The 24,218-nt window shown below is 50.0% G+C and overlaps 14 protein-coding genes across 14 annotated transcripts; 7 read left to right on the top strand and 7 right to left on the bottom strand.

The window, feature by feature from the left end:
* Positions 1 to 223: 223 nt before the first annotated feature.
* N7447_004993 (DNA cytosine methyltransferase) lies at positions 224 to 2,161 on the bottom strand (the record flags this gene model as incomplete). The annotated part of the gene is made up of 2 exons (XM_057229255.1): positions 224 to 653; positions 720 to 2,161. 2 exons carry the CDS (start codon positions 2,159 to 2,161, stop codon positions 224 to 226), a joined length of 1,872 nt encoding a protein of 623 aa, XP_057084345.1.
* A 982-nt stretch (positions 2,162 to 3,143) lies between these two features.
* Positions 3,144 to 4,998, top strand: N7447_004994 (amidophosphoribosyltransferase; the record flags this gene model as incomplete). The annotated part of the gene is made up of 3 exons (XM_057229256.1): positions 3,144 to 3,228; positions 3,289 to 3,741; positions 3,797 to 4,998. 3 exons carry the CDS (start codon positions 3,144 to 3,146, stop codon positions 4,996 to 4,998), a joined length of 1,740 nt encoding a protein of 579 aa, XP_057084346.1.
* A 481-nt stretch (positions 4,999 to 5,479) lies between these two features.
* On the top strand, positions 5,480 to 7,012 carry N7447_004995 (endonuclease III domain-containing protein; the record flags this gene model as incomplete). The annotated part of the gene is made up of 1 exon (XM_057229257.1): positions 5,480 to 7,012. The coding sequence occupies one exon, from the start codon at positions 5,480 to 5,482 to the stop codon at positions 7,010 to 7,012; it is 1,533 nt and encodes a 510-aa protein (XP_057084347.1).
* A 330-nt stretch (positions 7,013 to 7,342) lies between these two features.
* Positions 7,343 to 7,579, top strand: N7447_004996 (uncharacterized protein; the record flags this gene model as incomplete). The annotated part of the gene is made up of 1 exon (XM_057229258.1): positions 7,343 to 7,579. One exon carries the CDS (start codon positions 7,343 to 7,345, stop codon positions 7,577 to 7,579), a length of 237 nt encoding a protein of 78 aa, XP_057084348.1.
* A 199-nt stretch (positions 7,580 to 7,778) lies between these two features.
* Positions 7,779 to 8,276, bottom strand: N7447_004997 (uncharacterized protein; the record flags this gene model as incomplete). Its single annotated transcript, XM_057229259.1, has 2 exons — positions 7,779 to 7,976; positions 8,037 to 8,276. The coding sequence occupies 2 exons, from the start codon at positions 8,274 to 8,276 to the stop codon at positions 7,779 to 7,781; spliced, it is 438 nt and encodes a 145-aa protein (XP_057084349.1).
* A 362-nt stretch (positions 8,277 to 8,638) lies between these two features.
* Positions 8,639 to 10,722, top strand: N7447_004998 (aldehyde dehydrogenase family protein; the record flags this gene model as incomplete). Its single annotated transcript, XM_057229260.1, has 3 exons — positions 8,639 to 8,914; positions 9,001 to 9,182; positions 9,276 to 10,722. 3 exons carry the CDS (start codon positions 8,639 to 8,641, stop codon positions 10,720 to 10,722), a joined length of 1,905 nt encoding a protein of 634 aa, XP_057084350.1.
* A 1,131-nt stretch (positions 10,723 to 11,853) lies between these two features.
* N7447_004999 (fungal specific transcription factor domain-containing protein) lies at positions 11,854 to 13,308 on the top strand (the record flags this gene model as incomplete). Its single annotated transcript, XM_057229261.1, has 3 exons — positions 11,854 to 12,381; positions 12,438 to 12,730; positions 12,780 to 13,308. 3 exons carry the CDS (start codon positions 11,854 to 11,856, stop codon positions 13,306 to 13,308), a joined length of 1,350 nt encoding a protein of 449 aa, XP_057084351.1.
* A 560-nt stretch (positions 13,309 to 13,868) lies between these two features.
* On the top strand, positions 13,869 to 15,862 carry N7447_005000 (MFS transporter; the record flags this gene model as incomplete). The annotated part of the gene is made up of 8 exons (XM_057229262.1): positions 13,869 to 14,035; positions 14,104 to 14,178; positions 14,235 to 14,288; positions 14,347 to 14,417; positions 14,491 to 14,702; positions 14,753 to 14,859; positions 14,916 to 15,180; positions 15,254 to 15,862. 8 exons carry the CDS (start codon positions 13,869 to 13,871, stop codon positions 15,860 to 15,862), a joined length of 1,560 nt encoding a protein of 519 aa, XP_057084352.1.
* A 240-nt stretch (positions 15,863 to 16,102) lies between these two features.
* On the bottom strand, positions 16,103 to 16,535 carry N7447_005001 (uncharacterized protein; the record flags this gene model as incomplete). The annotated part of the gene is made up of 2 exons (XM_057229263.1): positions 16,103 to 16,348; positions 16,452 to 16,535. 2 exons carry the CDS (start codon positions 16,533 to 16,535, stop codon positions 16,103 to 16,105), a joined length of 330 nt encoding a protein of 109 aa, XP_057084353.1.
* Positions 16,536 to 17,208: 673 nt separating this feature from the next.
* Positions 17,209 to 18,774, bottom strand: N7447_005002 (uncharacterized protein; the record flags this gene model as incomplete). Its single annotated transcript, XM_057229264.1, has 1 exon — positions 17,209 to 18,774. The coding sequence occupies one exon, from the start codon at positions 18,772 to 18,774 to the stop codon at positions 17,209 to 17,211; it is 1,566 nt and encodes a 521-aa protein (XP_057084354.1).
* A 937-nt stretch (positions 18,775 to 19,711) lies between these two features.
* On the top strand, positions 19,712 to 19,964 carry N7447_005003 (uncharacterized protein; the record flags this gene model as incomplete). The annotated part of the gene is made up of 2 exons (XM_057229265.1): positions 19,712 to 19,732; positions 19,791 to 19,964. 2 exons carry the CDS (start codon positions 19,712 to 19,714, stop codon positions 19,962 to 19,964), a joined length of 195 nt encoding a protein of 64 aa, XP_057084355.1.
* Positions 19,965 to 20,283: 319 nt separating this feature from the next.
* On the bottom strand, positions 20,284 to 21,323 carry N7447_005004 (uncharacterized protein; the record flags this gene model as incomplete). The annotated part of the gene is made up of 2 exons (XM_057229266.1): positions 20,284 to 21,229; positions 21,301 to 21,323. 2 exons carry the CDS (start codon positions 21,321 to 21,323, stop codon positions 20,284 to 20,286), a joined length of 969 nt encoding a protein of 322 aa, XP_057084356.1.
* Positions 21,324 to 22,125: 802 nt separating this feature from the next.
* On the bottom strand, positions 22,126 to 22,942 carry N7447_005005 (F1F0 ATP synthase subunit d). Its single transcript, XM_057229267.1, has 4 exons — positions 22,884 to 22,942; positions 22,402 to 22,797; positions 22,253 to 22,339; positions 22,126 to 22,185 (listed from the first exon to the last, which is right to left on the bottom strand). The coding sequence occupies exons 1-4, from the start codon at positions 22,890 to 22,892 to the stop codon at positions 22,156 to 22,158; spliced, it is 522 nt and encodes a 173-aa protein (XP_057084357.1). The 5' UTR covers positions 22,893 to 22,942; the 3' UTR covers positions 22,126 to 22,155.
* Positions 22,943 to 23,261: 319 nt separating this feature from the next.
* On the bottom strand, positions 23,262 to 24,081 carry N7447_005006 (nascent polypeptide-associated complex subunit alpha; the record flags this gene model as incomplete). Its single annotated transcript, XM_057229268.1, has 3 exons — positions 23,262 to 23,583; positions 23,648 to 23,706; positions 23,854 to 24,081. 3 exons carry the CDS (start codon positions 24,079 to 24,081, stop codon positions 23,262 to 23,264), a joined length of 609 nt encoding a protein of 202 aa, XP_057084358.1.
* Positions 24,082 to 24,218: the final 137 nt, after the last annotated feature.

The following is a 24,218-nucleotide window of genomic DNA, read 5'->3' on the forward strand; positions in this document are numbered from 1 at the left end:
GCGAAAGTCGGAATGAACGCGGTCCGAATATGCAAGAAAGAACAAAAAGTAAAGAGTAGAAATCGTTGTTAGATGGAGAGCTCGCACCGAGCTCCCCTTCGCCCTCGGCTGATCTGCACGTGAGCTCGCAGATCATCACCCCAGAAGGCCACCCCCAACTTCCCAGCCTCCTCCTATTGATCTCCCTTTCTCTTCTCATCTCTATCACCATCACTCTTATAAATCAATGAAAGATTCCCATGGCCTCATTTGTATCAGTCTGACCTAGAGACTTGACGATCTCTCCATAGATAGCTTTGGCAAAGAGCGGGGGCACGGCATTCCCAATCTGCTTACGCATGAATCTCCCAGTAAACTGGAAGTCCAGAGGGAATGTCTGCAAGAGCGCCATCTCACGATTCGTATAGGGCCGGGTGCCCGAGGGGTGGTAGTTGTATTCGCCGCCCCCGCAAGTAATGGTCCTGGCCAGAGAGTTACGATCAAAAGAGGGTCGGTGGCTCAGAGCCCACCGCGCCAGGGCTCCTTCGACGTTGTGATCGTCAGCATCGGGAGGAATGTTGTCAATGGTGGATGAAATGGTCTCGCGGGGAAGTAAACCGTGACCAGGCATACCATGAGTGGGTTGGGCATAATGCGGAAGAACTTCACCAGGTCTATGGGCACGTGGTTAGATGCATTAAAATGGAAATACAAAAAGCTTCGTCTTTCACTTCACTTACCCTGCTGCAATAAGAAGCAGTCTCTTCCGCTCTTGAGGCACACCATATTCGTCACACCCCAGTACTGACCAGCGAACAGAATATCCAAACTCAACCATGTCCAGTACAACTCGGTTAAAGATAATGGGGAAGCGTTGAGGCAATCCCATGGTTTCCTCCATCGTCAACACCCGGGGTCGCGACGACTGAATCAAACTTCCAGCCGAAAATACGCACGCGGAGTTGGCGTCATCGCGAGGACAGGGCACAGTATGAGCAGGAGACCAGGTTTGGCAAGGGGGTGAGCAGTGCGCAATATCGACTCGCAGGAATTCTGACTTGTTGGTAAGGAAACTGAAAAAATCAGAATGTTCGACCTCTACGTCGTTGAAATTCAGCTGGTATGTTTCCAGTGCATGCTGGTCAATATCAACGGCCCATTGGAGCTTCATACCGGCCTGCTTAGCCCCGCAAGACACACCACCAGCACCACAATATGCGTCACCAAAGGTATACGCACGGTCAGGGGTAGTCAGATCGATCATGCCCTGTCGTTCAAGATCCTTGGCCAAGGAAGATGCACTGGCCTCACCGAAAGGCACAGTCTGGCCTCTCCATTCGTCTCGCAGCAGGTTTGCGGGCTTACCATGTCCTGGGTCTGATTCAGAGAAGGTCAGCCACTCAATGGCACACTGCTCTGCACTCAAAGGTGCATTTCCAGGGATGATCACGACTCCAGTCTGGCGAATCGTGAGCTTCAGTCGACAAGTCAGTTCTTCTCCCGGTGTGTTAAAGTCCGTTCGAAAATTCGTGAAGCAAATGGGCACAACCCGTCTGACTTTCTTGATGCTCACGTGGTCGGTGTTCTGAGTGAGCCAGACCAGTTCGTCGTTCAGTTTCGGCAGATATGTCTTGGCTTCGGGGTGAGTCGTACGGTAAAGACGCCGGCCGAAAAAACGTAGGTCATGAGGCTGAGGAATCACGTCCTCGACACGCATAAAAGACCCATCATCAAGCTCCAGAGATATTCCGGCTTTGAATACAATACCCCCAATGTTTATCTCCTTCTGCACGGTCTCTGGCGTTGGGCTGCAGCTGGCGGACTGATTGCTGATGACAGATGAGTTGCCGGAAGACCGGCCACTTGCTGAGACGTCGTCAGTGGGGATGGCGGAGGGAGCCGCAACGTGTGCCATGTCAGAGGTCAATTCTTCAATGGCCTGATCGGTCTCATCATCGCAAGTGAGGTCAATGACGACCTGCATGCTCTCAGTGGGGCGGAAGATGTGGCTGGCCTCCTGCATGGGTGAAGTGATGAAAATTGCTAACGGATCCGACATAATTATGTCGTCGTCAGGCATTGTTGGCTCATGAGTTACTGCTCGAAACTCTGCAGTACTGACAGGGATTGGGTCTCCAAAGGGAGATACCGAAATACGAGATCGATCATTGGCATCAGCCATTGGTGTGATAATTGAACGATGACAGTCTTCCATACCCAGTGTGTGCGAGGATGCAAAGAACAGGTTTGAAATCAAGATGGAGAAAAGAAAACAAGTACTGGTATCAAACCGATAGATGATCTTGAAATCTAATAGAGCCTCAAGTTCGGATGGCTTCAAAAACACATATACTGCTATAGTCGGGTATTCGAAACCAGATTTGCGCGAATGAATACAATTTGGCTCAGATAACTGTCCTGAAGAGAAGTGGCAGAAAGCTTTGCCAGATCTTCTATACATACCAAATTCCCACAGAAGCAATTCATACGGATGTCTATGTATTTCTATTTGGTCAACAAAGCAGAGGGCATGTTATTTTGTGCAGAATGAAAGACTAGCATAAAGGCATGGTATTCATTTTTTTTATCTCATTGAAGGTCGGCATGACCCTTCTAAGCTGGTATGCATATACATCTATAGTTGTATGTATCAACATCATACAGACGCTTAGCCTGTTCGGGACAGTACCTAGGGCAAAAGTGGGGCAGTCTGCTTACTAAGGATATGAGTCAGCTCCTCTCCACGGGTCACCCCCCCGAAGTCGGCCCGGGCGGAGGAGCGAGAAATTTTCATTCTGTGGGGCACAACCACCGAAGGAACACATCTGCCATGGAATATTTCTTTCCCTCTCTCTCTCTTGGGGTGGTTTTCATTTCTAGTGATGACCATTCTCTGAACTTCCCTCATTCATTTACGTGATCTGGTTTTGGTAAGTGGCATGGTTTTATTGTTTTTGGCTTTCAGCTTTATTCAAGCTTCTCACCCCCCTGTCTCTTATGATGATCTATGGTTTTTTATAGATGTTAGACTTCCTAAACAATTGTTGCGGATAAACACCTTAACTGACTTGAGACACTGCAATCTTACTATACACTGTGAATGCAATGGGTGAACACTGGTACTAACTCTCTTTGTCCATCCAGAAAGCCTATCCTCCGTCAGGATGTGTGGTATCATTGCGCTGATCCAAGCGAACCCCTCATCTGCGGCCGCCGTAGATCTGCACGAGGCTCTTTACCTTCTCCAACGTGAGTTCCGGCCAGAATCCATACACCTGCGACCGCGAGACTAAAGGTTTTGTATCACAGATCGTGGTCAGGATGCAGCCGGTATTGCAACATGTGCCTCTGGGGGTCGGATCTACCAACTCAAGGCCAATGGCATGGCTGCCAAGGTCTTCCAGGAAGGTGCTAAGGTGACCAACCTGCCCGGCTCCATGGGTATTGGCCACCTGCGGTATCCCACCGCAGGATCCAGTGCCAACGCCGAGGCCCAGCCGTTCTACGTGAACAGCCCCTACGGTATCTGCTTTGCACACAACGGTAACTTGATCAATGCCGGGGATCTCAAGAAGCACCTTGACCTTGAAGCCCACCGTCATATCAACACGGACAGTGACAGTGAGCTGATGCTCAACGTCTTCGCTGATGAGCTGAGCGAGACTAAGAAGGCCCGTGTCAACCACGAGGACCTCTTTGCCAGTTTGAGTCGCATGTACAAACGTTGCGAGGGTGGGTGGGCCTGCACTGCTATGCTTGCTGGTAAGTTGTAAATCATGTATGATTTCCTAGCCCACAGTACTAACTCCCCATCTAGGCTTTGGTATCTTGGGTTTCCGTGACTCGTACGGTATCCGCCCCCTCATTCTGGGCTCTCGTCAGTCCGTGGATGGACCTGGAATGGACTACATGATGTCTTCTGAATCAGTCGCTCTGGACCAGCTGGGTTTCAGCAACCACCGTGACATTCAGCCTGGCGAGGCGGTCATCATCGCCAAGGGTGGTGAACCGGTCTTCCGCCAAGTCGCCCCCAAGAAGGCCTACGCCCCGGACATCTTCGAGTATGTCTACTTTGCTCGCCCTGACTCTGTCATGGATGGCATCAGTGTGTACCGTAGCCGGCAACGCATGGGTGACCGTCTCGGTGCACGGATCCTGGATGTCCTGGGTCCCGAGGTTGTCAAGGACATTGACGTGGTCATCCCCATTCCTGAAACGGCGACTGTGTCCGCGACCAATGTTGCACTATACCTCAACAAGCCTTACTGCCACGGTTTCGTCAAGAACCGTTATGTCTTCCGCACTTTTATCATGCCGGAGCAAAAGACACGGCAAAGGGGTGTCCGCCGTAAGCTCAATGCCATGAAGGCTGAGTTCAAGGACCGCAACGTCCTTTTGGTTGATGACAGTATTGTTCGTGGTACTACTAGTCGTGAAATTGTCAACATGGCCCGGGAAGCCGGCGCCAAGAAGGTCTATCTTGCCAGCTGCGCACCAGAGATCACACATGCTCACATATACGGTATTGATCTTGCCTCTCCTCAAGAGTTGGTTGCGCACAATCGGAACTCGGAGGCCATCGCCAAGCACATTGGCGCAGAGGCGGTTGTCTTCCAAACTCTGCCTGATCTCAAGGACGCCTGTGCCGAGGTTGCCCGTGAGAATGGCCAGCAAGAGCCCACAAACTTCGAGGTCGGTGTGTTCTGCGGTAGCTACGTTACCCCCGTTTCATCCGGTTACTTCGAACATCTGGAGTCCGTCCGTGGCGAAGGTCGCAAGGTCAAGGCTCTTGACAAGGCCAAGGAGGCTGTCGCTAATGGCTTTGCCAATATGACCGACTTCCAGATTGCTGCCCATGGAGTCGCCATGGACACCAATGGCAAGATCATCCCTGCCACAGATAACGAGTCAGCATCTAGTGCCGCCAAACAGACCGAGCACGCCGAAGACCAAACAAACCCGAAGGTCTCGGACCGCATGGACATTAGCATCCACAACCAGGCTGATCACGAGGCATGATTATGAGCAAATCTGATTTCTTTTAATTTCTTTTTTCTCCACCATTGGCAATTTGCATTGGGTGTCTGGGCGTTTGTTTGATGGAGCATATGTGGCCGATTTGCCGCTAAATGATGTGGAAATGTTGAAATGTGGAAATGCATTGAAAATACCAATACCCGGTGTCTTGAGATATACACTTGTCAATAATTCTTAATGAAATTAAAATAAATGCAATACTCACATGCTGAAGTGCTAGTTTCCGTTTTGGTTTTTGAGTTTGAGATTCCCGAAGAGGCAGGTCACGCGCCGATGCCCTGCCCAGTGGCATCATCTCGTTCCCATCTTGACCCACATCGGCATTGAATCAGGCTTAACCTTTTGCCTCGTTGCTAAAATGAATTGATACACCTCGATACATCTTGTATCGTGCACGTTGCTATCTCCGTGCAACATTAAACGAAATCGACGCTTGCTGGCCCTCTGACCGGATCGTCTTATCATGGAACGCCGCATTACTCGCTCTGCAGCACGGGCTGCAACCGCAATGATTGCGGGAGAAGAAAACAGCCCTTCTATTACTCAAGCATCAAGCACTACTAAAGTGAACAAACGAAAGCATCTCAACCCCACCGACACTTCCAATGCCCCTAATACCCTGGATAAACTCAAAATTAACACAATCACGGAGTTAAAATCCCCCAAATATCCCAATCAAGCAATCAAGCAAGAAAAGCCAGTGGTGCGCCCAGCCTTGTTTGATGAACTCCCTCACAATCTAGGATCTGTGCCGGTCCCATTGTCTGTGGCAACAGAACCCTCGGCCCAAGTTGCTGGATCTGGCAAGGAAAACCAAACTTTCAAGGGCAAATCGGTTGACAATCTGGCTCCTGAGCTCCAAGACACTGTGAACAAGGCTACAACCCAGTCTAAGAAAGAACCTAAGATTCCAACTACCACAACCGGCCGCAAGCCAAAGAAGAATACTTATGGCCTGACGCCCGGTATTTCTCCTTTTCCCGAACTAGTTCGACCAACCACCGAGGAGTGTGAAGATGTCAATCGGCTGTTGTCCAGCATTCACGGTGTAGTCACTGCTCCAATAACCATCCCTGAGCCCTCCCTGACGGTCACCGGGTGTGGTGAGGTCCCATCTGTTCTGGATGCTTTGATCCGTACTCTTCTCAGTGGTGCCACCACGGGCAACAATGCCGCCAGGGCCTTCGGTGGGCTTGTGCAACGATTTGGCATTCTTGCAGAAGGCATCGGCAAAGGAAGTGTGAATTGGGATGCCGTACGACAGGCTACTGTGAAAGATGTATTTGAAGCGATCAAAAGCGGCGGCTTGGCCGACATCAAAAGCAAGAACCTCAAGGCGATCCTTGACATAGTCCACGAGGACAACCAGGCGCGCCGAGCTACATTATTAGATTCTGAGTCCAAGAACGACTCAATATCTAAGCCGGTCCCTGAAAAGGCTGAAAAGGACAAGCAATACGAGATTGCCTGTGCAGATCAAAACTTCCTCTCCCTCAACCACCTCCACAATCTCACCACTGAAGAAGCCATGACGGATCTGATCAAGTACCCCGGAATCGGACCCAAGACAGCCGCCTGTGTGATCCTGTTCTGCCTCCAGCGGCCCTGTTTCGCCGTTGACACGCACATATTCCGGCTCTGTCGCTGGCTCGGATGGGTTCCTGCACGTGCAAACGAAGTAAGCGCCTTCAGCCACCTAGAAGTGCGCATCCCCGACCACTTGAAGTATTCGCTTCACCAGCTGTTCATCCGGCATGGTAAGACCTGCCCCCGGTGCCGAGCTGCTACCGGCCAGTCTAGTGCTGGCTGGGAGGACGGATGTGTCATAGATCACCTGTTAACTCGTGACGGGAAGCGCAAGGGCAATGGTCCGACTGTGGTTTCTAAGAAAGCAGCTGCTAAGAGCGCGGCTGGTAAACGCAAGAGAAGGAACCAGGACTCCGAGGAGACCGAGGAAAGCGAGAGTTCGCTTTCCGACGAAACAAGTGACGACTGAACGCATTCATGATAACGAAATTATGTGAATTGAAGGTGGAATCTTTATGAAATGATCGCATGGAGCTACGAGGATAAACGACTTTGAGTCTAATATATGTACTCTATAATATTATCTATTTACCATTGACGTTGCTCTCAACACAAATATATTAGTATTTATTGTGCAAAGCACAGCCCATGAATATCATTCAGGTAAATTAAAAATAGAAAACGCGGGCAATCAAGTAAAGGGGTATCATAGGGGATAAAAGCATAAAAAGGCAATCTGAAAGCAGGAGTAAGGGCAAAACAAGGACACCACACGAGAACCAAAGGCAGTCAGTCTATCATGCCAAGGCACCGTCGCGTGGAGGATACCACAGGTAACCTAGTGGACGGATTCATCACCATCCTAAAGAATCCCGCAACCGAGAAAACAGCTCCAGTTCCATGCGCTCAGTCGGAATTGGGCCTTGAAGGATTTATTTCATCATATCAGTGCCCGGGGGAAATCGTGCTCCAAGATGGGCTCGCCAGGCCCCTTCATGTTGGCAAGCACAGACTGGCGGAAATGCCAACGAAGTAATTCATCTGCGACACTGTCAGGATTGTTCGGATATCGCCACACGATATCTAGTACTCGACCATCGGCATTCCAGTAATTGGCACTTAAATCAGTGATCTTATAGCAATCCTAAATATTATGTACCTTAGCAACCATTCATCGCTTACTCAAGGTATAGTAAATTTACTTACGTCTGTCTGGGTTAATGGAAACGAGATAGCTATCGAATAGCTGGTGCGTCTGTGCTGAGAGTAATAGGCCGTTCTGTGCTGAGTTGACTGAGTGTCGTCCGGGATGCGTAATAAAACGGTTGAAATCGCACTAGCGCCAGAGTTCCCTGCGCTCCATAAGGAATACGTGTGCCGCTTTGGCTACGGGAGTAGACTCGTCGCACGCAATCCTCTTCCGTCAGTTTAATCTCACCACCTAATAGAGTTAGCCTCATTGTTTCATTTATCTTCCCAAAACAAAGACTCACCTCAAGGACAAACGATATCGTAGTCGAGTCACCTTCTGTTAGCTGATCCGTATTCATTGGCATCCGTTCTCCGGTCTCTCCAAAGTGGATAGAAATCGGTTCATCGACGACGAGGATGACATCCATTAGCATGTGGAAAAAATTAGCGTTTGAGATAGATCCATTCTGTCGAACGCCCCCAAGATGAGCACCCGTTGAACCATTGTAAAAGTTCACATTCCGTCTACTGGAGCGAGACATCTTAGTGAAGGGTACGAAGTAGTTGATTGGGGTCAAAGCGTGGAGAAGTGGAGAATGGAGAATCCCTCAAAAGCGAATGAACTTATTCATTGGTCAGTCACGTGATCAACACATGTCAAAATAGCTGGCTCTCTGGGCTCTCTGGGCTCTCTGGGCTCTCTGAATCTCTGGCTCTCTGACTCGAAGTTCATAAAAGCAGCTAAAAAGAAAGCTCCACCGGACGGGGAATAATATGGTGGAGTGACCTGGATGGCACGACTGGACACTTGGCCCGGTTATCGCCTTATCGCAAACACAAAAAGTGTCCAGGAACTCTTACTCTCCTAATACTTTCCAATTGTCCAATTGCACCAATTTCCACCATGGATTGTCTGGCATCCCACATTCCGCCAGCGCTGCGCAGTCTGCTGGATGCCTACGCGCCTCCCGGGTCGGCAGAATATGCCCCGTACATCGGAGTCGCGTTGACCTCCCTTGTCGCCGTGTACGTGGGGTACCTCTACCTCCAGAGCTGGAGAGAGGCAGCAGTCGTTTTCAATGTTCCGATTCCATCCGAAGTGCGCAACAGTGGGTCAATCAAAACATGGGATGAGGTTCAGGGACAGCAGAAAATGGTATTGCAGGATCAAGCTCGGGGAGTGAGTTAACCAACCTGGTCTTTTGGATTGGGTCCATTTGTGACTTATTTTCTTATTCTTGAGCTAACTGCTGGTCTAATACACAGAAATGGAACCATCAACTGATTATGAGCTACTGTCCTGCCGATGGGAGGGTGCTCGGTAACGGAATCAAGCCTGCCACAGTCGACGATGTCAACAAGGCCGTTCGGGTTGCAGGAGCTGCTCAGTCAGAATGGGCAAAGACTACATTTGCGGAGCGCAGAAAGGTTCTGCGGACACTGTTGAAGTATGTGGATTGGCAGATTTGCTCGCCCCGGTGAAACTGTTGCGCATTGCCTAGCTACGGCACCCCTAAGGCTTGTCAACTAACATCTCACAGATATGTCCTAGACCACCAAGAAGATCTCGTTACCGCATGTTGTCTCGATTCGGGTAAAACAAAAGTTGATGGCTCATTCGGCGAGATCCTTGTGACAGTGGAAAAGCTCAAGTGGACAATCGATCATGGCGAGAAGGCACTGTTACCAGAGCGACGGCCGACCAACTTGCTAATGATGTACAAGAATAACACGGTCACGTACGAACCATTGGGCGTAGTGGGTGCCTGTGTGTCTTGGAACTACCCGTTACACAACTTTATTGGTCCGATCATCAGCGCGCTGTTTACCGGTAACGCAATTGTTATTAAACCATCTGAGCAAACCGCATGGTCTGCAATCTATTTCCTCGAGATGGTGCGCGGCGCGCTCTCTAGCTGTGGCCACTCGCGCGATCTAGTCCAGATGGTAGTCTGTCTACCCAATGTTGCCAATGCATTCACTTCCCACCCTGATATTGCGCATATAACCTTCATTGGATCCCGGCCCGTCGCCCACCACGTCTGCGCATCAGCAGCCAAGTCACTCATCCCCGTATGTGTCGAGCTAGGCGGCAAAGACCCCGCTGTGATCCTGGATGACTCCCGCACTCTCCGCAATTTATCATCCATTGCGTCTCTCCTCATGCGCGGTGTCTTCCAATCATCCGGCCAGAACTGCATCGGCATCGAGCGTATCATCGCCCTCCCCAGCGCATACGACCAACTCATCGAGATTGTCACACCACGTATTCAGAAGCTCCACCTCGGCTCTATCCTCCTCGACACCGCAACCCCAGACGTTGGTGCGATGATCTCACCTGTCTCCTTCGCCAACCTCGAGACACTCATCAACGAAGCCGTGCAACAAGGCGCACGCCTCCTCGCTGGCGGCACCGAACACAAACACCCAGTCCACCAACACGGCCACTACTTCACACCAACCCTGCTAGTGGACGTGACACGCGACATGAGGATCGCGCAAACAGAGCTCTTCGCCCCAGTCTTCCTCATGATGCGCGCCGAGTCCGTATCTGACGCAATCGCCATCTCAAACTCAACCCCATATGCACTAGGCGCCAGCATCTTCGGGTACCGACAAAAGGACGTGCAAGCCTGCGTGTCGAAAATATCCGCCGGAATGGTAGCGATCAATGACTTCGGTACCTTTTACACTGTGCAGCTGCCATTTGGCGGTGTCCGCGGATCTGGGTATGGCCGGTTTGCGGGCGAGGAAGGTCTGCGCGGTCTGTGCAATCTCAAGGCTATTTGCGCTGATCGGTTCCCTACTTTGATTGGCACCAGTATCCCCCCGCGCCTGGACTATCCTATTCAGGACCGGGAGAACGCGGGGGATGCGAGGGGTGGGATCGCGGCTTGGGAGGTGTGTAAGGGTATTGTTGAGACGGGATATCAGTTGACGCTGGGTGGGCGCATTGCTGGTATTCTGCGGTTGTTGAGCAACTTGTAATTGGTTTGCTGTTCGGAAATCATTTAAAATTCTTGTTTCATATTGATATTTTGTACTCTAATACTGCAGTTATATCAGCTGGACGAACCTAAGCGCTCTGACTAGCTCGCTAAGCACGACCTGATTATCACATCAGCTCAAGGACTTGCTCGCTAGAGCAAGACGCGGGAGCAGCTAAGGTAGCAGCTCACCTCAATAAAATGCACCACGCGAGCCCTATCCAAGTGTACACCAGAACTCCTAACCATTGTCCCCTTAACGAAAGGCTGGCGTTATCAATTTGGCGGTCGATCCTAGTTGTTTCACCTCAAGCTGAGAGGCAAATTGGTAGTGGGGCCATGGTTTTACTACTCTGCGGCTATACCACTATTCAACTCGCCGAGTCTTGCATCCACGATACCGTCTCTATATAGTTGCGGGAAATATCCAACCCTCAATTTTTGGTTCTATAATATTTAGGAAGATCTCAGAAACCCATAATTGAGTGGTTTATAAATCCAGTTTATTGTTTTATTCATATTTTTTTCGCCTAAATAGCTAAGTAAATCCTGCAGTGCTACTATACTACATGTATAAATGAAACCAGATACTCAACCTTAGCCCGTACAGTCGCAAGATGAAGCCCCTACTGTGGCTCTAATCGGGCCCGGCTGGGCTTGGCTTGGCCCGTGACAGTACCCAGATGGACGAGACCTGGCGGCTGACTCACCATCTATTGTGATGCATTCGACCCTGGCTCCGAGCTATTTTACTAGCACATGCCCCAGAATAGATTGGAAAGACCTGTACTTTGACTCAGACATTGTCGCATATATGATAAATCGCCAATCAGCATCCCGAGCCTCTCTAGCCTGTTGGCCATGCCGGACTCAGCATCTCAAATGCGACGCCGCACTCCCCATATGTGCGCGATGTCAAACGCTGATGAAAACGTGCTCATACCCCGAATCACGACGTAGCGCTAGATACAAGGCCGCGCACTCCAGGAGAAAACAGCCTACAATATCATGCCTTGCCTCTCATGTGTTGACACCGTCCGATACCCGTGCATCCGTGTCTGGGGAAGACCAGACATCAGTCTTCATCCCATCCCGGGTACCACTCGCCTCAGCCACCTCAGTTGAGAACAGCATGGACGTGGACAACACCCTATTGGACTTATACTACGAATACTTTCATCGCAGCCATCCATTTGTCCTGCCGCGGCCCAATCTTCAAGCGAAGCTAGCGTTGGAATGCTCCAGCATACGGGCGCTGCTCGCCGTCATGCAATGCATTGGTTCATCTTACGGGGAGTCTTCCTTGCGAAGGGAATGCCTAGCAGACGAGCAAATCGTTGACGTGGTAGACGGATTCGTGGTTCAAACGACACTATTAATGGCGCTGGCCAAGAGCATGTGTGCTGAGCGGGCTGCCTCCGAGACGCTTCTGGAAAAAGCAATCGAGCAAGCGAGGCTGATCGGGATGCACACCAAAGCTTTCGCCGATGTGGCCGCCGAGAACGACCCTACGCTCGCCGAGAGCTGGAGGCGGACATGGTGGATGCTCTACTTGGCTGACCAGAACTTTTCCGTTATTCGGTATGACTTCATTACATCGATTTATGATACAGACCACGATGTCGACATACCTTGTGATGACCATGATTACTGCTCCACGGTATTGTTTCTGTATAACGTGATATATCTTTCGATTACTGAACAGTCGAGCCCTAGAATATACCGCAAACGACCCTCTCCTACACCGATTACCGAAACCGAGAGTACGCGCTAGAGACCACAAGCTTTTCATCCTTTGCCTATCTTATCGATGCAACGCGAATCTTTGTCTCCTCATTGAGAGTGGCTACGCAATACGAAAACCTGCAAAAGGCGGAACTCTCCTGTAGCGACCTGGAGGCTTCTATCGTTGGTTGGTTTATCATGCTTCCGCCCGACAAATGGGAGCTTGCCGTACAGCCAGTTCTCTTAGATCAGCTCATCTTCCAAGCCCACATGATGATGTATACGTATGCATCCCCAAAGGAACACTACTCGATGCTTATACTAACAATATAGAGCTCTGGCGTATATCCATCGGCCATTATCGAACCTCCAACACGATCCCGCCGAAGACTTGTCAAGCTGTGGCACACCTCCGCCGCCTCTAGTTCCCAGCATGATAACTACGGGTGCGTTCAACCATAGAACGCACTCGGACAAGCTGTTCCAAGCCGTCCGCAATCAAAACCAGTGCTTGACCCTCTTACCTTTAGGTGCCGCCCAGCTTTCGCCGTTTCTCATTTGCATGATAGCGTGCTGCACAATTGCCTACCTGGTGGCCTGCAAGTCGGGATTCACGCCGGAGGAAGTTGAGGTGGCGCGATCGCGTATACGTGTCTGCCTGGGTACGCTCAAGCATTATGAAAATATCTGGCCCAGAGCCAAGAATATCTTGCGTGAGCTGCGAGTCATCGCCAATGCTCTTATGCGAGAGGATGCGGTCCCTCGACCTCTAGTCGGATTTGACACTCTCTCTGAACAGGATGCGATATTTTCCAATATATTTGACGGAGAATGGTTTAATGCATTAGATACCATGGCCTAAGGCAATCCTATTAGCGCATTTCCGTCAAAGTACCATATACATACACCTCCACCTTCGCTCAAGGTGCGACGTGGAACAAATCGGAGCTAAGACTGTCTTAATTGATAAAGGCTTTTTTCAGGACATCGAGGACAAAATAAAGCTGGGATGCGTGCACTATGGTAGTTCTGGGACTAGTAATGTAAGTCTAGCATTCGCACTTTGAGAACGTGCCATAAGCCACTCGGGTAACTGTGCTCCCGCTTGAGCCCCGACGCAAACAAACCAAAGCCGTGGATGGAGGTCGTAAAGTAAAAAAAGGCTGGCCCCTTATTCCTGTGCAAGAATAAGGCAGCCTTGATGGATGTATAGATTCTGTGGCGGCGTGACTGTGTCGTGGGCGTGGTAACCCCGAATAGCCTAATTGCGGGTCACTGAAAGTCCGACATTGGGATGATCCCGAATTGCCTAACCGGAGAATGCTAGGAAATATTCTCTTATTTATTGGCGCAGCATTCGAGTTTCTGTCAATTCAATTATCATGTTCGTCGGCGCAGTCGAGACATACACAGAGAAACAACATGGCGTATCTCCTTCGGACAACAGCACTCGGTGCATTTGCACGACTAGTTACGGGGAACAAAGTCATGGTATTTCCAAGCGAAAAGCGTAAGTACTGTACTGGCATGAACTCCAGTTTCGCTGAGAACAAGGAGGGGAATGAGCAACCTTGGATTCCAGTGACATGGTGCGTGACCGTTTTTTTCGTCCTGTTCGGGCCTGCAGCGGTGGCGTGTATGCTTACACGGCAAATAGGGACTCTGATGAGGACGTAGAGAGCCCTCACAACTGGTCGACAACAAGGAAGGTGGCGGTGTCGTCTCTTATATGGTAAGTCAGATGAACAACCCGTTAGGCTGGCCGACTGTTAATCGATGTGCTGGTAGTATCTACACGTTCACGGTGTACTGCGGATCATCAATATACGTCCCAAGCGAAAAGTACGTTAACAAACATCTACCATGTTGACAAAAGATTTGTGTTGTTGACTTGACACAGGCAAGTAATGGAAGAGTTTGGCGTTTCCGAGGCCGTCGCCTCCTTGGGACTGGCTCTCTATGTCTTCGGGTGTGAGTGTTGTTGATTTGTGTATCTTTAAACGGAGGTGAAGCTACTTGACGAAGTACTGACCTAGGGTTTTAGACGGCATCGGCCCCCTCCTCTTCTCTCCGCTGAGTGAGATTCCGTATATTGGCCGGAATCCCGTCTACATCATCACATTTGCAATCTTCATTGTCCTGTCGGTCATAGCTGCGATTTGCAAAAGCTTTGTAGGGTTCCTCGTCTTGCGCTTCCTACAGGGCTTCTTCGGCAGTCCTTGTTTGGCGACCGGGGCAGCGTCCCTGAGTGACATGGTATGCTCGACGGCACATACAACCATACCAAGGCTGACCGAGAACTGTAGTTTTCCGTCATATACATGCCGTACGCCCTGGTGGCTTGGTCTGGTGCCATGTACTGCGGCCCTGCGCTTGGCCCGGTGCTATCTGCATTCTCCGTATCTGTCAAAGGGTAAGGCTCCTTGTAGCTAGCCATGGGAAGATATATACTAACGTGAAAATTGCTAGTTGGCGCTGGTCGATGTGGGAGATAGTCTGGCTCGCAGGCTTCATCTTCATCCTCCTTGTCTTATTTCTTCCAGAGACATCGACGCCAACGCTGCTGTTCTATAAGGCCAAGCGTCTCCGGCGAGAGACCGGTTCGGACCGATTTGTCACCATCGATTCCTTGCGGTCTAAGGGCGTCGCACGCAGCCAAGTGGTAAAGCTTGCGCTCATCAAGCCGTTTGAGATCACCCTCAAGGATCCTGCCATTGCATTTGCGAATTTCTATGTGAGATTCACTTTTTTACCTCACAGCTCGCGCTGTACTGGATATTGCGACGATTTACTGACGGAAGACTTAGACCTCTCTTACATACGGCATCTACTACTCCTTCTTCGAAGTAATCCCTATTGTATACCCCAAAGAATACGGCTTCAACAATGGCGAGACTGGTGCCGTATTTGTCTGTGTCCTCATCGCATGCATAATCGGCGCAATTTGGTACTGCACCTGGTACCGTGTCTTCGTCCAGCGCCGCTTCCAGCGGCTGGGCACTTTCGATTCCCAGGAGACATTTCTGCGCCCCGGCCTCGTGGGCGTGTTGGGCGTAACACTCGGCATGTTTCTCTTCGGATGGGCAGCTCGTGCGTCGGTTCCCTGGCCCGTGCCGACACTCGGCGTCGTCTTGTTTTGCGAGTGCTCGTTTGTTGTAGGACTGGGCATCTTCCTACATCTCCCGTTGAGTTATCCGGAGTACGCGGCGAGCCTGTTTGCGGCTAATGACGCCCTGCGAAGCTCGTTTGCAGCGGGTGCGGTGCTTTTTGGGCGGCCGCTATACTTGAACTTGGGGGTGGGAAAGGGCTGTACCTTGCTTGGAGGGCTAACCATCCCGCTGGTGGTAGGATTCTGGTATTTGTTCATGTATGGGGGCAAGTTGAGGAAGAAGAGCAAGTTTACTGTCCATGCGTAGACGGATGGACATCTTCCCATAGTTTTCTGTCGAATGCCGAGATTGAAAAAAAGTATGAAAAGCATGACAGCGTATATTCCATTATCTGCAAGGTCGAGCTCCACTACGGATACTGTCCTGTGTACGCAACATCTGTTTGCCATTTACCATTCAATCTCAAGGCCATCATACTTGTGCAGTCCTTTGGTCTCCTCCCAACCCAGCACATGAATATTTAGAAACTTTCCATTGAGAGCTTTTCTATCTTTCGAGAGAAGGTCCAGCACTGAGACTGTCAGGGTCCAACACCTCGAGGTTCACCAGAACCACACTACCTTCCGATTGGGAGACGATCTCTTGCAACGCGGGCGGAGGCGAGGAGCGAAGGGTGGCGAAAATAGTTGAAATCTCGCTGGCCGGCTTTTGGCTCAGCGCCCTCACGGTTTCTTTAGACCGAGGCCGCGGGCCACTCCGGTCACCAGGTATGAGGCCATAGTTGTTGCTCGTCTGGAAGTGATTTACGATACAGTAGAGAATTTTGTGTCTGAGAAGTGTGATTGTTTAAAAAGAAATTAGGAGAATCAAGGACCAGTAAAGAAATTATAGATACACAAAGACGCAGGTACAGTACGCGCAGGATCAAAATGATTCCCTGTTGGGGGTAAGACAGAATCGGACTACCTATATAGTCCATGTCGGAGTTTACGGGGATATAAATCAGTGTGGGAATTATGGGGGTATACGGCGATAAGCAAAAGTTCAACTGAGCTGCTTTGGTTGTCCCCCTATACGACCGAGTATGCCACCCCTGACACTCTCATATTGGATAATGTTGCCATTAATTTACTTATCGACTCTCACCTTCCAATTATACAGTTAGTCCATAGTGTGAGACGGTGTACTATACCCTCGACTACCTGGTATATCAATAGCGGTATGCGAAGTATAAAATAAGAGAGAAAGGTATAAAAGTTGTGCAAGGTATAGAAATTCTAACACTACATAAAACCCACTTTATTATCATCTTTCGATCGTCTTTTACGGCTAAATGGGCCCTAATATTGTTAGTGAGGCACCTTTAACGGGTATTTCTAGGCCTTTAAGAGACTACATATATGTATAAATGTTGATTCATGGCAGCTGATTAACGTTCTACCGGTGCCGAGTTAGCGCGATGAACGCAAAAACCTGCTGTACTCTACATAGTCCATCTTGCTATGGGTAATAACTCTAGCTGTGGGATCATTTTTTTAATTTGAAGTAAATTATTATTTTCAATCTATATATGGTACTCTATATAATTATCACAAAAAAATCTAAAGTCCGGGTATAGCGCTAACGTCCTCATAAGCCTACTCGGGACAACCTCATGGAGGAAGAGGAGGGCCGAACTTCTTCAGCCAGTAATCCTCAGTCCGGAATGAACTCTCCGTCAACCAATTCTCCATTGGTTCACGGGACGGTTTAAGAACCTCATCGAGAAAGCGGCCGCCCTCAACATCCAAGGTATCCAACTGACCACAACAAAACAGCTGACCACTCGGGAAACTCCTGGCATACTCAACCTGCGCAGGGAGGCGCAGCAGGAAATCCGACAACCAGCGCGCAAACTTACCATTAATCTGGTTATAAGTACTCGGGTCCTTCTTCGCAAGTTCCATATTATCGACGGTCCACTGCGTGATCTCCGACGACCAGCTAGGCAAAGACTCCGCACTAGCACGGATCAGAGCCTCAAAGAAAGCCACGTTGAGATGTGGCTTATCGCGGCCGGTGCGGGTGACAGCGAGGAAGTGTTCAGGCGGAATCGTATAGAAGACGCCACGACCTTGGTTCTCTGCTTTGTAGCGGAAGACGAACTCGTCGATTTTGAGGAGGGAGAGCATGGCATTAAAGTTCTGGTGACGAATTGCGTTCTGGATTCCTTCATTTAGAGCTTTGCGGTCGACTTTGGTCAGAGTCGAAGGTGGCAAGGAGCTCTTTCCAGGGGTCCAATTGCACGAGGTCATGCGCAGCATCTCCAGAAAAGCAACGTCGTCTGGTAGGAAACCGTTGCTGCGGCCGCGGAGGAGATGGGATGGGAACTTGCACAGATCCAGTGCAGGGAGATTGATGGTAAATTTCAGATTCACACATTGGAGCTTGGTGGTAACCATTGGGATTATATTTAGCTCATATTCGTGGGTGTCTTTCAGCGCGTTCGGGGCCATCTGGGAGAAGTCTGGGGGCGTGCTCGCGAGTTCCTTCAATGGTTCTCCCTTGCCATGAAAAACGAGGACGCTGTCATCCTTACGTGCTAGGAACTTTTCAAAGGCAGCCTGCTCTTCGTGCTTGGTCACGATACCAGCGTTGATCCAGCGACGGTGGATAGTCAAGATCTGCATTGTCGGGATCTGCTCACGAACGCGGTCCATGGTACACCACCTGCACTTGAAGACAGCTTCCTGTAAGCGGGTGCGCTCATCCAGTTTGATAGGAATATATTCGAACGGGACCATCGTGCGCTCGACAGCCTTGCTACGGGGGTAGTAATGCGAATCATTCCAGAATGCAAGGAGGATGAGGGCGCGATAGATGTGTTCGCCGGAGAGGGCGCGGGATAGGAACGGCGAAGCTCGGGGGAAGTTTAGATTGAGCGAATGCAGGAAGATCTGCTCGATGATCTCGACGGGGAGGGCCTCAAGGAGGGACAACATCCTGCGGGGAGTCTGCGGGCGCGAGATTCCGGGTCTAGGCGAATTAGAAGGACGGCCATAGGGGCTAGATCTCGACCTAGAGGACCGTGAGGAGCTGCTCCGAATCGGGTTCTTGAAGGTGCGACCTGGTCGGCGCTTCGATTTGGGGATAGCAGAAGCATTTGAAGTGCTTGCCGGCTCAGGCGGAGCAAGCTTTGTCCGCGTCACGGTTTCATATTCGCGTTTTGGTGAGCTCATGGAGCAATTGAACTTTCTCACTATGAGTAAATCAATTGAGCTCGAATCATTTCAGTTTTGCGTATGACTATTCAGTGTAGTATGTTGTAAGTTGTAGGTCGCATATCCACTTTGGAAGTACGGAGTATACAACGTTACAAGCAAAGTCCGAGGCCTAACCTCGTTTGATTGGCGGGAAAAAACCCGACAGACAAGATCTTGGCGTTAGGGCTTGGCATTGAAGGGCAGGAAAGTCACATGGTAGCACGTGATGTGCCCCGCTTTGTGGCTCATTTCGGTTTAGCCTGTTATCAAATGACGTCAAGGATCAGTAAAAAAAAAGCTCTTGGGGAGAACAAAAAGTAGAATATCACAAGGGTCCACGAGTTCAAGATAAATTTGGAAAACTGAAAATATTCTTACATACTAGACTCATTTAAAATCCAATTGCCCCATCAAAATCCCACGATGTAAACTTAGATTCTATGCTTTGATGAAATCAAGGAATGGGCCTGGTCGAAATGACGAAATGGTCGGACAACACCCCTGGTACCTTGTGTATTAAGGCATGGGGCTCCATTCCAAAATTCGCTGGTTCCCTCTTCTTCATCAAATCTTGGAAATTCTGTCATAGCTACAACGACGTCATTGGCGTCTGCACCTTGTGATTTCTGACGCCTCGCAAGATAAGCTTCACTACACGAACTTGTCTATCAATCGCCTCTTTCGGACACCACTTACGTATCTGAGCAAGAAATTTCCGTCCTTGTCTAAGACGATCTTCCACTATTCTTTATTTAAAGCTCTCCATCTACTTGACTATCTTCAATATGCACCCTTTCAGTGATCCAACTATCCATACACACGCTTCCTCCAGCTCGGAGTCTACTCTCACCAAACCGAAATAAACAAACACCTTGATACAAAACCAACCCAAGAAAAGCTCCTCATCTTCAATATGGGCGCCGTCGTCTCTTGCGTATGTGAACCCCCCATATGCTCTCTTAAGGAAACTCAACTAACATACCTACCTCTAGATCCAAAGCGTCTTCCGCGCCATCGGTAGCTGCCTCATGGCCATTGTCAACGCCATCGGCTCCGTCTGCCACGCCATCATCAGCGGTGTGGTTACAGTGATCGATGTTATCATCTCCTGTCTGACCTGCGGTTACTGTGGAAAACGCAAGCGCGGTCGTCGATCAGCAGTCTAACGGGAAACAACTATTGAATGCATGAGAATAGAAGGGGCAGGTCACGGGTTCTACGATTGTTATGCCGGCGCGAATTTCTTTTGTCATTATATCTGCTTGGAGTACATACCCCGAGGCGCAGTTTTTAATTGTGAATCATGAATCAAATCTTGGGACATGAAATTTTACATGATGTATATTGCTTTTCTTCTATAGATGATAGGCATAAATTGTAGAAGAGTGTACACATGGTAAGTGTTTGAGGTATGGACATGAAGTTGGAGGTGTATGAATGATTATATCCTCTGCTGAGTTTAATCGTGTTTAAGAAACAAGTACGTCAACGCTTATCTTTCCGCGAGGACGACTCAACATACCGCAGCAAATCCTGCTTTGCATCTGCAGGCATATCATCCCAACGCTCATTCAGAATAACATTTGCAAACGGATCCCCAGGTCCACTCCCATAGCGCCGGACGAGGGAATAATGCGAATGCTGTAGCGGCCAGCGAGCGAGGACACGACAATTTTCAGCTCGAAACGACATATTCAGCAAGCGACGAAAAGGTTCGATCTTGCGCGTTCGAATGAGACGATATGTGATCTCAGAAGAGCGATATGGCCTGGCCTCATCCTCATCCAGGTAGAAGTCCGAAGAGAGGAGCTGCAAGAACTCAAATTGTGCATCTGACCAAGGTGAGCGCAAGACCTTATCCGGAATGCGGCCAGGTCCAATAGCTACTGAGCATGGCAGCCGGAAGAGGTCGCTCTCATGGTATATCTCGGTTGGTTTACGGATTTGGACAGCTCCAAAATGGAACCATATTGCCACTTTGCGGTCAACAGTGTGGCGCGAGGCTTTCTCCAACTGTGCGGGGATGATCAGATCGCCTTTCCCACGCCGGCCGAGTACGGCCCAGTCACAGGCTTCTAAGTTCTCGAAGCGTGGGTCCAAATTTGACAACACTACTTGGTCGTCCGGATGGAAGACCAGGCCGACACATTTGCGCCGAATGGCATGGGCAACGTACTCACGCTGACATTTCCGGAACAGGGGAAATGTGCACCATCGACATGCCAGTAGGGTAGTCTGTAATTGCTGGCGGTCTTTCCAAGACAATGCCCAGAAGTCCAAAGGTGGGGGTAGGAAATCCGGGGTAAAGAAGCCCTCTCGCGAGCCTGAATTGGGACTGCTGAATGCCAGCCGAATGAGCCAAGTATAGAGCAATGGAGTTGACAGTGCTTGGCTGAGACGTGGTGAAGCACGAGGGAGGTTCACTTCAAGGCTGTGAAGAAAGATCAACTGTAATATTTCCACGGGCAATGACTCAAGGCGCGAGCACGGGGGTCGGCCAACGGATCGGAGGGACCTGGGCCCATTTGCAACAGTGTCTCTAGAGGTGACGTGTTCTTATATAGCTTTCTTGCAGCAAGACAATGTTCACTTGCAAATCACACAGTGTGCTTATATTTGTAAAGGGCCAGGGAGGAGAAAGAGCAGAGACGAGTATAGTTTATCTCAATGGAAGCACAGCCCACACGATATTGAATGCAGACTTCGCATAATGCTGTCCCCGTAGCTCCTCGTGGCCTGTAGAAAAAGGCACTTGACAGTGCTTACAGCGCAATCTCCAATGAAAAGAATTAAAAGGAAAAACCCCGGCCCATTACTGAGGGGTAGGGGAAGTGGATAAACTGAGGTGAGTTGCATGTCTTGGCAAAGCCAGTTTGAGAGCTCCTCAAGAATATATATGTGGCTTGACGGTCTACATGTATTACATCTGAACTGAAATATGTATATTACCGCTTAGTATCTGTCGGTGTTCCAAAAATATCCGATTTTCGCGAGATACTCCGCTACATATCCCAATTCGATCCACATGGAGCGAGCTTGCTGAGATATATATATCGGACATATCAAATGTTTGTTAGGCCTATTTTTCTAGCTGTGGCCTATTTCTCGCCCAGCTACCGATTATTTTGGAATATCAATATAATTACAAACGTACGGCTTTACGGTAGAATCCATTAATGAACGCAGAAACGACAAATGTATTGTTTCTATACACATCCCAACTGTCCCACCACACTATCGGAGGTATCTGACCACACACTGGCTGAATGGCCATCTTCTTGGCTCCAAAAGTCATGATCACGTAGTGTGATGGAGCGAGGAATAAAAATGCGGATTTGAGGCCACAAGAGTCCACGCTTAAACGGCGGACAGATCGCCGAAGCGCTCCTACAAAAGGGAATGGTATAAGTATCAAAACAGACACATTGCTCTCAGCGAGACAGGCAACACATACCTTGTAGCCAGGGGGCATCCACTTGCCCTTGGAGACGAGGGAAGCGGTCTTCTCGTCGATCTCGGGCTGGGCGGCGGCAACCTCGTCCTAAAAAAACAGTCACGTAAGTAATGACCCCAACTCTGCGGTCTGCAGTGGATAATACGTACGACAGTGAGGTCCTCGAAGGGACGGGCAGTCTCGATGTTCTGCAGGGTCTTCTGCAAGTTTTGCAGCTCGGCCTCAACCTTACCCTTGGTAGCCTCGGCGTTCTGAACAGCCTGGGACTCGAAGGCGTCAATGGCCTTCAGCTGGCGGTTGACATCGTAGGTAGCGGGCTTGAAGGTCTTGAAGTGGTTCTCGAGCTCGTCAACGATGGCCTTGTTCTTCAGGATGCCGCGGTAGTGGCTGAAGTCAACGGTCTGGGGCTGCTCGGACAGGACCTGAACCTTGCGGCGAGCCTCGTCGTTGCGCTTCTTGAAAGCTTGGAGGGAGACGGCGGTCTGGCCGCGGAGGCCGAGGGAGGTCGACACCTGGGCCCAGTCGATCTTGAGAGCGGCGCTGCGCTGTTTTCGGGTGAAGGGAGTTAGCGGGAGTCATCCGGATAGGTTGACAAGGGTCTGTCATGTCGAAGAGTAGGAGCAGAACATACAGCAGCCATTGTGACGGGTATGATAGAGGTTGGGGGTGGGGGAAAGAGAGGGGAGTTCAATGTGCAGGGAGGTGCCGAACGAGGAGCGACCCGGAAGGTTTGGATTGTTCGGGTCACGTGATGCGAATTCCGAAATCCACCGTGTATTATACAAGCAAAACGCAAATTATAGAGAGATCGTGTTCATCATTGTACATAACTTCGGGACAGGTTTATTTTTTTATAATTACAAAGTATGTAGAATGATTGGTTGACTCAATCATGGGTTCAATTGTTTTTTGGGCTAAATTGTGTACACTATGGGCGACAACATACCAGGCATCTTCTACCTGGCATCATAACCCAAGTCCCTCATAGAACCTTAAATGCGGTCACTCGTTATATGCTGAGGGCCATGATGGAGTTAACGATATCGTTGTCGTTCTCCCGGAGAGCCTTGACGGCCTTCTTGCGGGAGACGTTTGCTTGTGCCATGACGAGCTCGATATCCTTGGACTCAAGGTTGGACTCATCAACCTCCTCACCATCATCCTCCTCATCCTCCTTCTTATCCTCGGTCTCGGGGGCCTTGGCCTTGCCGAGAATCTCCTCGTGGTCGTGACCGGCGTGGTCGCCAGCGGCCTCGGAGGCAGCGAGCTGCTGAGCGGCGGAAGCCTGGGCCTGAGAGTTCAGGTCCTCAATCTTGGCCTCACCGAAGATGCTAAAAGTGTATCAGTAAATGTCGTTCACACATGGAGAATTGACTCCAATTGGGTTCCACATACATCCAGCAGTTGCTGTTGGGGGAACGGTAAACCTCGGGCTGGTTGACAACGAAGAGGATCTTTAATTCCAATAATTAGCATCTCCGCATTGAGAATGATCAAGATATTCCGTTCCATTGGTAGCCCATGCTGCAGTTGATGGTCGCAAGCACATTGTACCTGGCGGGGTAGAAATTCTCATGACGGTCGCATCGGGATTCACATACGTTCTTGGGGCGGCGGAGAGTGACACGGGTGATGCCAGGGACGAGCTTCAAGCCGAGCTTGCCAATGGCCTTGCGGGCCTTCTTCTCACCACGGGAGTGGACAGCGACGGAGGCACCGGCGGGAATGTTGGGCTCATCGCCAGCCTCGGAGCCAGACTCAGAGGAGCTCTCCTCGACGGTCTTGGAGACCTCGTCATCGTGGATTTCTTCAACGCGGGGATCAGCCATTTTTGCGATGTAAAGGGGCCTAAGAAGAATGCGAAAAAAGAGTTGATTAGTTGGGTTGTTTCGTTCGCAATGGTGTTAAGGCTGGTTGAATGATGTGAGAGCGGGCATGGTGGGAGAGATTGGAGATTGGTCAACCC

This window comes from Penicillium robsamsonii (genome assembly GCF_028829455.1).
Source record: "Penicillium robsamsonii strain IBT 29466 chromosome Unknown utg000003l_segment0_segment0, whole genome shotgun sequence".
In the NCBI taxonomy this organism is placed as follows: Eukaryota; Fungi; Ascomycota; class Eurotiomycetes; order Eurotiales; family Aspergillaceae; genus Penicillium; species Penicillium robsamsonii.

What these genes read in the sequence shown, in the direction of transcription:
- N7447_005005 (XM_057229267.1), bottom strand. An exon ending in CCTTCGAGGACCTCACTGTC is followed by an intron (nt 22,340 to 22,401) that starts GTACGTATTATC and finishes CTGTTTTTTTAG; the next exon opens with GACGAGGTTGCCGCCGCCCA. An exon ending in GGATGCCCCCTGGCTACAAG is followed by an intron (nt 22,186 to 22,252) that starts GTATGTGTTGCC and finishes TCCCTTTTGTAG; the next exon opens with GAGCGCTTCGGCGATCTGTC.